At 52.8% G+C, this 9,540-nt stretch overlaps 1 protein-coding gene across 1 annotated transcript in view; it reads right to left on the minus strand.

The window, feature by feature from the left end:
* Nucleotides 1–660: 660 nt before the first annotated feature.
* LOC104872900 (maestro heat-like repeat family member 5) overlaps nucleotides 661–9,540 on the minus strand; it is a 30,316-nt gene continuing 21,436 nt past the window's right edge. Inside the window, exons 19-23 of the mRNA XM_010639269.1 lie at nucleotides 8,195–8,350; nucleotides 7,065–7,187; nucleotides 1,536–1,638; nucleotides 1,302–1,376; nucleotides 661–1,132 (exon numbers count right to left, since the gene is read on the minus strand). Coding sequence (XP_010637571.1) covers nucleotides 1,035–1,132; nucleotides 1,302–1,376; nucleotides 1,536–1,638; nucleotides 7,065–7,187; nucleotides 8,195–8,350 — 555 coding nt within the window. The 3' untranslated portion in view covers nucleotides 661–1,034. The remainder of the gene's footprint in view (nucleotides 1,133–1,301; nucleotides 1,377–1,535; nucleotides 1,639–7,064; nucleotides 7,188–8,194; nucleotides 8,351–9,540) is intronic.

Below are 9,540 nucleotides of genomic sequence, written 5' to 3' on the forward strand. Positions count from 1 at the left end.
CTGACTGGATATGGAGTAATGGCCACTGGGGGGAGCAGAACTCTGGCCTTGAGCTTTTGCCCTCAGCTTGCTGGGAAAGGCCAAGCTGGCCAGGTATCCTCAGGCTCAGCCCCTTGGTCAGGCAGCCTCAGCTCCCCCCAGCTTCCCACTCACTCCAGATGCCTCCATGGCTGAGCTCAAGCCCCAACTTCTCTGAGTGTGCCTCTCTGGGATGTGGCTAGGAGGTGAAGATAACATCTGGGCAACTAATATGGCTCATTACCTGTGTCTGGGGCAGCTGCTGCAGGCATCTGAGCTTCTCCAGGGAAGCTTGTAGTATTGTTGTGGGATAAGAACCACATCCAAGGCACTGACCCCACTGAGCATTTGCACTTAATACATGGTCACTATGAGTTAGGGAGCCTCAGTGCCACACCAGCCAGGCACCTGGGTCCTAATGACACCATGGGAAGCAGGGGCCATGGACACTGCTGAGGAGCTTGTACTGGACTGGGGAAGGGAGAGACTGTGTTCACTGGCAGTGTAGTGGGTAGGTGTCCACACCAGGAATCCACACAGCAGAGACACAGTCAAATTGGAGGAAGGGAGAGGGTAGCCCCTGGGCTGGGGCAGGTGAGGGACTCACAGCTAAAGCACAGCAGATAGATGGTGGGGGTGGCAGATCACCAAGAACCTTCGGGCAGGACAGATGTGGTTCAGAGGTGAACAGAGAAGGTTCCACTTGGGCTGAGGAGTGGGAGTGGATGGAGCCCTAAGAGAGGCTGGCGCCTAGACCAGGCAACATGTGGGACCATCCAGGAATGCTAAGAATAGGAGAGGGTGGGGAGGGGCTGTGGAAGATGTCCTGGGCTCCCCCATACCCTCAGCTGCTGGTGTCTGGGCAGAGGGGAGAGCCCAGGCCACATGCACATATGGCTATATGCAGGGGTGTGGGCAGCCAGAGCCAGGTCAGGGTGCATCCTGTCAGCATTTAATAAAAGTAGAACTCAACAAGGACAGGGAAAGGATGGGCTGAGTAGCTGCTGAGCCCTGCTCTAGGCCACATAGTGGGACAGCTCCATGATATCTCCTGAGAAGCTCAGGTAGAACCTGCGGCACAAATCATCTGGGTCCTCCTGCAGGGCATCGAAATCTGCAGTGCAAAGCATGGTCTGACTGCATGGCCACGGAGCCGGGGGCGCCCTCAAGGAGCACAGCCTGTCCTCAGATTCCAGTGTGGCGGGGAGGCCCCCACCCTCGGCCTGAGGTACCCTGGGAGTGTTGGGAAGAGGCTGCCCCTTTTGGCCACTGGCCCAGCTTACACTTCTTGAGGGTTTTTGTGTCACTCTTCTTCAGGCGGAGGCAAAGGTCCAGAAAGTACTCCTGCAGCATGCCCCCTGGAAGTCAGGCGGGCCTGGCATCTCCTGCTACAGAGGATGCTGACCACAGGGTCGATTGCCCTCTCCTAAGGATGTAAGGTCGTCCCCTGTGCAGGCTAGGGAGGGGAGTGAGGAGGATGCAACAAGCAGGGGTAAGGTTGCCAGTGCAGTGCCTACCAATGAACTTCATGGCTGCCAGCTTCAGGTTCCTATGCCGGCTGCGCAGGTAGGTCAGGGCCTGCATGAGAAATTGGTGGTGGCTGCCAAAGTTGCTCTCCACCTAGGGAGGAGAGACCTCTGAAACATCCCTCCACCCAAGGCCCCCACTGGTAGCCCCAGCACCCCTTCCCCAGTGCCCAGGCCAGGAAGTGATGAGGGCAGTTACCGCAGGCGAGGCCCAGAGCCCTGCAGGCCCCACTTCTCTACTCACCTCCAACTCGGGATTGGGGGTGGCGGAGTCAAGCCATCCAGACCAGCAGAATCTGCAGCCGCTTCCTAACCTCACCCTGGACATCCTCCACTATCCCCCAGTCCACCCCAGCCCAGCTCCCATCCCACCCCAGTGTAGCACTGAGCCAGGGGCTGATGGAATGCAGGGAGTGTTGTCAGGTGACGGCAGAGGTCTGCAGGAGTGACAGGTGTGGTAAGGTGGGTGGACACCTCCAGGAGAGGAACCCTGGGGATGAAGCCAGCTCAGATAGGGTGGAGTCAGGGTGCTTCATCTAGAGCAGTGTCTCCCAGGCCTTTCCCTTATGTAGATCAGTTTATTATCTGAGCCTGTTTGAACTGTCTTCTTTGCCACTAGTATGACAAAGAACCCTAATAAATCTAGCACCCTGGCGCTTGGCCCCAGGCTACCCCTCAGACCCTGGGGCCATCTCAGTGCTGTCATGCTGCCCTGACCGCCGACATGGCTGGATATTAACTTTTAGCCATCTCTGCCCAGCCCAGACACACCGATGGGCACCCACCATCCACCTAACACAGAGCTGTCTAGATTGTGGCCCCTCCACCTGAGCTCTGTGGGGATAGACCCCGGGCAGTCTGGACTTCCACAGCTAGCCACACCTGGGACTGTGATATCCTCCCTGCAAACCCAGGTCCTTCTCAATTCGGTCCACCTTCAACATACAAGGGCACCTCAGTCATCAGCAGACCTGAGGGCACTGTGCGTTCCAGGTAAAGTTTGACCACCACCAAACCATGCTGATGTTTTCCAGAGAAGCCTGAACTCAGGCTGCAGAAGTTGACCCTGTCTTGGAGTGGGAAAAAAATTAGGAAGGGCCTGGAACATTCTAATGTTGCCAGAAAGAAGAGTGCTTCCTAAAATGTCCAGGGCAATAGTCAAAAGGAAAAAGGTTGCAGGGAAAGGGGTATCTGTCTCCCTAGATGGAATGGCTCCAGAGTGGAAGCCACAAAGCTGCTGATGGCAACAGCAATCCCCAAAATAAACTCAGTCTGCCATTGGCCACAAGGGTAGAGTTGCATCCAAAAATGGACAAGTTGAATTCCTGACCCCCAGTATTTCAGAATGTGACCACATTCAGAGACAGGTCTTACAGAGCTGATCAAAGTAAAATGACATCCTTGGGAAGGGCCCTGATTCAATATGACCGGTGTTTTCATAAAAGGGGTAAGTGTGACACAATGACAGACACACAGAAAGGGAGAACACCTCACAGTGGAACTATGGCAGCAACAGCCCAGGGGCTGTGGAAGCCAGGGAAGAGGCTTGGGCAGATTCCCAGTGGACAGGCATTCCTGATGCTGGGAGAAGAATGTGGGTGTCCCCCTGTTCAGCCTACTGTGGTGCTCTGCTTAAGTGCCCTAGCAGGTGATGCAGGCCATAGACAAGGGCATCATGATGAAAACAGAAAGGAGGCACCAACCAACAGGAAGGGAAGCTGCAATTCACCACATGCAATGTTCTTCTGGTATGACAAACTGGGGAAGCCTGTAACTAACTATGGGTATTTTGTTTCTGTACTTAGGATTATAAAAAACAAGGTGCTCATGTAAGCTGGCTCCATATGGTTGTGCAATCAGGGCTATGACAACCCCGGACAGGGTTGGAGAGGACTGTGGGACAAAAGGGAAAACAGCCTATGGCATGGGGCAGTCCTGTATCCCCACCCAGCAACTGGCAGGAGAGGCTTAATCTCAGGACCCCATGTAGTGAGAGGCAGAGAGCCATGACCTACATGGAATTTAGTTATCACAAGGTGGCAGCCTCGAGGAGGAGTGTCCCCACCTTGCAGACCACCTTTGAGTACACCAGGACACAGAGAAGCCAAGATTTCTGAGCAGGAAAGTCTGCTGGGGAAAGCAAAGGTCACTGCAGCCAGGCCCAGAGGTCAACAACCCTGTGCCCTGGTGATGGGAAGGGTGCTGCCAGGCAGCTGTTTCCTCTGGGGTCTAATAAAACCATAGCCTATCTTGCAGAGTTGGAAATGCCCTAAAGGCTGAGCATGGAAGGAAGAGCGACAGGAAAAGGAGGAAGAGGGAGATCAGATGCAAGATCAAGGGACCTGAAGACACCTAACCTTGTCTGCAGTGTTGGAAATGCCTAGAAAATCTGATACTTGAAAGCAGTATTTTAATTAAGTACTCAGAGATGTGTCAATAAGATATGTCATCAATAAGTTCAGGGAAATTCTGTTAATAAGTTTTAACATATGGGTCACTCAGTAATTGGCAAATGTAATGTTAACAATGTTGATTTTTAATGCTTTAAGAAGACATTTTGATGAATCAATAAGATTAATAAGCTGGATGTTAAATAAAACACATGTGGTAATGCATATTTCTTCTCCATGCAAAGAAATATCTCCAAGATGAAAGAATCTATTAACAACAAATTTCTCTTTAACTGCTTGGCTAAACTAGCTCAAAAGAAGAGGAATCCTTAAGGGCAGAATTCAGCAGGAATACAACCAGCACTCGCAGTCCCAGAACTGAAGCTCTGGCCACCCTGAGTATGAGGCTGTTTCCCCACGTGGAGGCTGGAGTCAACTCTGCCTCCCATGGTGAAATCAGCCCTAAGGCCCGAGAGCAAAGAAGAGGAGGGGCCTTGGGAGCAGACTTGGAAGACCCCAAAGTCAGGCCCCATATAGGTCATTTTCAGCTTAGCTGGGAAAAGAACAATTTTCTAAGGCATGACACCTATGGGTGAAGGCCACATGAGGATTAGAATTGGAATTTACAGGGCCTGCATTCCAGGGGGACCCAGGCACCTAACCGCAAATTCATCCCATGTCAGTAGCAACCACAGAGATGCATGAGTGCAAGACCCAAGATCCCCAGGAAAGGTTGAGCCATGCATAGGACAAGGGTTGAGAAGATGAGGGAAAGTCAGCAAGGGTAAGAATTTGAGCACAGGGATTCAGTGAGATCAGCCACTGAGCAGACAATGGCTACTTTCTTAAATGGTCACATTTGTGGGAAAAGGAACTCAGAGGACAAAAGCAAGACCCTTGAAGGGAGCAAGTGCCTTGAAAACACCAGAGTGGATGTTTCAAGACCAAGTCAGAGATAGGGGAAGACAACTTCAGGAATGGAAGACAAACCTGGAAACAAGACAAACCCAAATTGCAGCATCAAGAGGCAAAGAAGATGAAAACAAGAAATTGAGGGTAAGTTGTGAGAACTATAACAGAATGAGGTCAAACACACTTCTAAGGTATAGACCCTTGTGCCCACTGCCAATATATATATATATATTTTTTTGTCTTTCAGCTTCAAATTCACCCATTTTCCCTGCTCTATGAACATAGATCTGGGTTGTCTATCCACCCTTTCATAGCTGGCCTTGCAGGTCCAGGGGTGTTGGGGATCAGGCTACATGACTTGGATCCTGTGGGAGCCAAGGCCAATGTAACTTGCTTTAGGAACAGAGAAGTTAGTGGAAAACCATAGGACTCCAAGGGCAAGATGACATCTACTGAAGACAGTATAGAGTGCAGGCATCTGGGTATACGGAAGGACATATTTACCATTAACTTGTTCCCCATTTAGTAGTAACACATTTACTGGCCTTGCTGTTCCATGAAAAGCACACTACCCCTAACCCTTGCTTCTTGCTTGTTAATAAAAGTGGGTCAACTGGAGATTACTGAGCTTGTCCACTAGAGGCAGGATCCTCCCCGTCCTCTTGTACCTTGAATATTGTCTCCGTCTCTCTATTCCCCATTGTTCCCCCCTACAAGTATCTGAGGGTCTGATCAGCCCTTAGCACAGGAGGCAGCAATGCACGGGGCAGGGCTTCCATCTAGGTCTCCAGAATCAGCTCTTGCAGCCCTGCAGTAGTAGCTGCCTCCAGATGGCCAGGACAATCTTGTAGCCTATGCTCTGTGTGACATAGCCTAGGAGAGGCTTTTCCTCACATTTCTGGATGGGTTCTTCCTGGGTGCCCATCTCAGGGGATGGTAATTACTTATATATGTTATACATGCCTCTGTGTGAGTGCTATTTAAGGTTCTTGCCGCCTTGTACTGTAACTCATTTCCACCTGCAGATCATGTCTTTTTCCATGAAGCTTTCCCTGCTCAAGTGAATTTGCCTGCCTATCTCCTAGGTGGGCTCTGATGGACACCAAACACTTAAAAATCAGAAATGAGGTGCTTGGACTCCCTCCCAAAGTCCATGCCTCTGTTGTCAGCATTACCAACTATGTGATGACAGGTGGCACCACTGCACACATGGGTAAGCAGCATCCCTTCCCACAGGCAAGGAGCTCAGCACCACATTCAACACAGAGGCCCCTCTAGGACCTGCTGGATGAGGTAGTATCACAGGGAACAGGGAGAAGGTTTTTAACAAGACCCCAAAACATAAACTGCAGAGAGAAGTACATCCCATTACACAATACTGAACTTGAAAACTTCTGCACAACCAGAGACACCATCAGCAAAGCAAATGCACAAGTCACTGACTGCAAAAACAAGTTCAACACAAATAACCAGCCCAGGATTCAGCCCTGAGGGTAGATCTACCTGCATGAGGAACCCACACACATTTCCAAGCCAAAGACAACCCTGCAAAGAACAGGGAAGAATCTGATAGGGCGACGGTTGCTGGAAGCCTGGTCTGTTTGCTGCTTGTGAGCTCAACCCTCAAGGCTGTGCTAAACCCCAGGAAAGGAAACCTCCATCCTTTTCTGGGACCAGCTGGCTCTGTCCCCTGCAGGAAGCTTCCCGGACTGTTCCGGTCCCTGGTGATTTGGCTTTTTCCATCCTCCAACTGTCCACAGCGTCTAAATGTGGCCTGCCAGGGACTGCTGGGGCCACTCTGGCTGGCACTCCCAGGAGACTTTTCACTGGTTTTCCCCTCCGTACATGTTTTCCTCCCTCCATATTCAAGCAGGAAGTGGCTCTGTCCTTCATCACCCTGGAAGAAGGAGGTGGCCAGGACAAAATATAGTAGCAAATCTTCCTGTTTTTCTGGTCCCCCAGTTCCCAGCCCTGGGGGTATAGGACTTTGAAGTACAGAATGGAAAAGGAACCCTCCAAGGCTGGAATTGATAGAAGGGAGGCTAGTGGCTATGGAGGCCTGTGGGCTAAGAGGATACTTCGCCCTCCTTCACTAAAACACCAACAGGACCACCTGTTCACCCCTACCCCAGCCCTCCTCAGGGGATGGGGTGACTGTACACGTCCGTCTCCTCCTCCTTGTCCCCAGCCCTTCTCCCAGAGGGTGCCCACATCTTACCATGTACATAAATATATTATACTCAGCTCCCAGGCCTTGGCCCCATGTCAACTTGCTGAATAGCTCCTTCTGGAATTCCCACTTCAGCAAGATGGCGCAGCGAAAGAAAGTGAACTTGGTCCTCTGTGGGTGCAGAACAGATGGGTCACTCAGAGTGTCCCCAGCCTCCACCCCATCCTCATGTCCCTCAGTGGCAGACCCCAAGGGGGAAGGGATACTCCCACAGGACACTTGGGAGTCCTGGCTATGCTATCTGCTTGCCCAGGAAGGGAGAACCAACAAATTGTCTCCATCCTAAGCTCCACTGAGCCCGCACAAAGCTTACAGAGAGGCCAGTGGTCACCATGGCTGCCCAGGCCTCCTACCTGAGGCCAAGAAGGAGGTGGTGCCACCCAAGGAGTCTGCTCCCCCCGCACCTCAGAGAAAAGAATTATACTAAGTCCAGGAAAGGGGCTTAACTTCCCACAATGGACATGGAGCCTGAGTGCGTTATTTGGTTATTAAATGTGAGGCCTAGAAAGGGTGGAGAAGCCCTGGGGTGGGACAAGGGCTACAGGGTACAGTGGTACAGGTCTGAACAGAGCAGGCACCCAGGGAATGCAGAAGTGCCTGGCCTGCAGGTAAAGAGTAGAGGCAGATCAGGTGTCCAGGGAAAAGAAGCGGGTGCTACGCCAGAAGTGAAAGGGGTGTTACAGGAGGTCACAGACACTACACAAAGGCAGGACCCATAAAACCTGGGGGTCAAGTAATGAGACTGAGGGCTCTTGGTGCCCTTGCACAGGACATGGTCTGGCCCACTGGTCATGGAAGGGGAAAACAGAGGCAGAAGATTGTGGAGGCTAGGCTCCCAAGGCTAGTTTTAGATGCAGGGAGGAAAAGGTTTCTGCAGCCAGTGGAGGTGCCCAAGTCCCTGGGCCAACAGGGCAGCAAGAGTGGAAAAGCTGAAGGCAGGTGGCCAAAGAACTACCATGGAAATGTGGTTTTTTTCTTTTCTCCATCCACAGATTCACCTTCAAGATGAGGCCCAACCTGACCTGTTTTACCCAGCCTAGCTCTGGTCTCCACTCATAGATCTGGATCCACCCACAGCCTGACCTCACTGGCCACCCTGGCCTGGGAAGCCTGCTCACCATGACCACCTCCTGGCAGGAGTCAGCCAGGTGGACGAGCAGAGGAACCAGGGCCTGGAAGGCCAAGTTCTTGAGCAGCTGCTGGAACTTCCTGCCACGGCTGTGGATGACATCCCCAAACAGGAAGATGGCATTTCCACGCACCTCTGCCCTCTCCTAGGGGACAGGAGTAGGCCTTCTGCTCGGGCAGGCAGCACACCAGATCCCTTCAAGCCCTCTAGCTCTGCCTGTGTCTTGCTATGGCCAACACCTGCCTCATTTTGGCCACGGGGCAGTAAGGGCCAGCTGACATTGCCCTAACCCCACTAATCAGCAGCCCCTGGGCACCTGAACCCAACTCATTCCCTTGTCTCCAACTGCCCTGTCCCTGCACTCTCTCCGTGGTCCTCCTGCTCTGCTTGCCACACCTCCTTCAATCTCCAGCAGCTTTCTCCTGCATTTGCTCTGTTTGGTTGCTCCATAGCTCCTCAGGCAGACCTTGGTGCTAGATCTGTCACTTTCTGGCTCTGTGACCATAGCAAGTTCTCTTCTTTTTGTGACTGAGTTTCATTGTATGTAAATAGAAGGTAGTAACCTGCCTTTGTCCATGAGATGAGGTAAGGGTTGAGTCCAGCACCTGCATTGGTATGCCCTACTGGCATCCTCGGTGGCACTGATGGCCACCTCTTCAGTCTTTACCCAGCCCCCTCCCCTACATGAAAGGCCCAGCTCTGTGCAGCCCTAGCCAGATTCCTGCTGCCGCCCCCTCCTCGCCTACAGGAACCGCAGCTCCCCCTCACCCCAACTCCCCAGCTAACCGGCATCGTCCAGTCAGCTTCCGGAGTCTGGCATCCCCTCTTCCTGCTTCTGCCCCGGTACCGTTTAAATCCTGCTTGCTGCGGACCTCCCTACCTTACCACACCCCTGAAACCACAGGCTCCGCCCAGGCGGCTCCCCTTCCCAGCCATTCTCCCAACGCTGCCTCGGGGTCTTTCTAAACACGAACCCGCGTCTCTCTTCTCTGTCCTTACCACAGCCCCCAGCTCACTTCCCAGGTGGAGGACTTGGGCTCCACTGTCTCTTGGGGTGGGCAGTGAGCGCGATTTTTAAACGGAGCCACCACTAGGGCAGGGCGGCGTTCACCCCGCCTTAAAGATCAGCCAATGAGAGAGCGCTCCGCGACTCGGGCGGAACCTCCCATCTACTAGGGGGTTCTCCGCCGGGCTCCGCCGCGGGACAACTGTACCCGCAAGCCCACCACAGAACGGTGACGTCCTCTGATTGGTGGGCTCGAGAGAGGCTGCGTACAGTCCCGGCGGGCAAGGGCTGCAGAGCTGCAGGGTCGCAGGTTTCCTGGAGACCCCTAC

The sequence above is a fragment of the Fukomys damarensis genome, unplaced genomic scaffold, assembly GCF_012274545.1.
Source record: "Fukomys damarensis isolate Sample0158 unplaced genomic scaffold, DMR_v1.0_HiC HiC_scaffold_5, whole genome shotgun sequence".
In the NCBI taxonomy this organism is placed as follows: domain Eukaryota; kingdom Metazoa; phylum Chordata; class Mammalia; order Rodentia; family Bathyergidae; genus Fukomys; species Fukomys damarensis.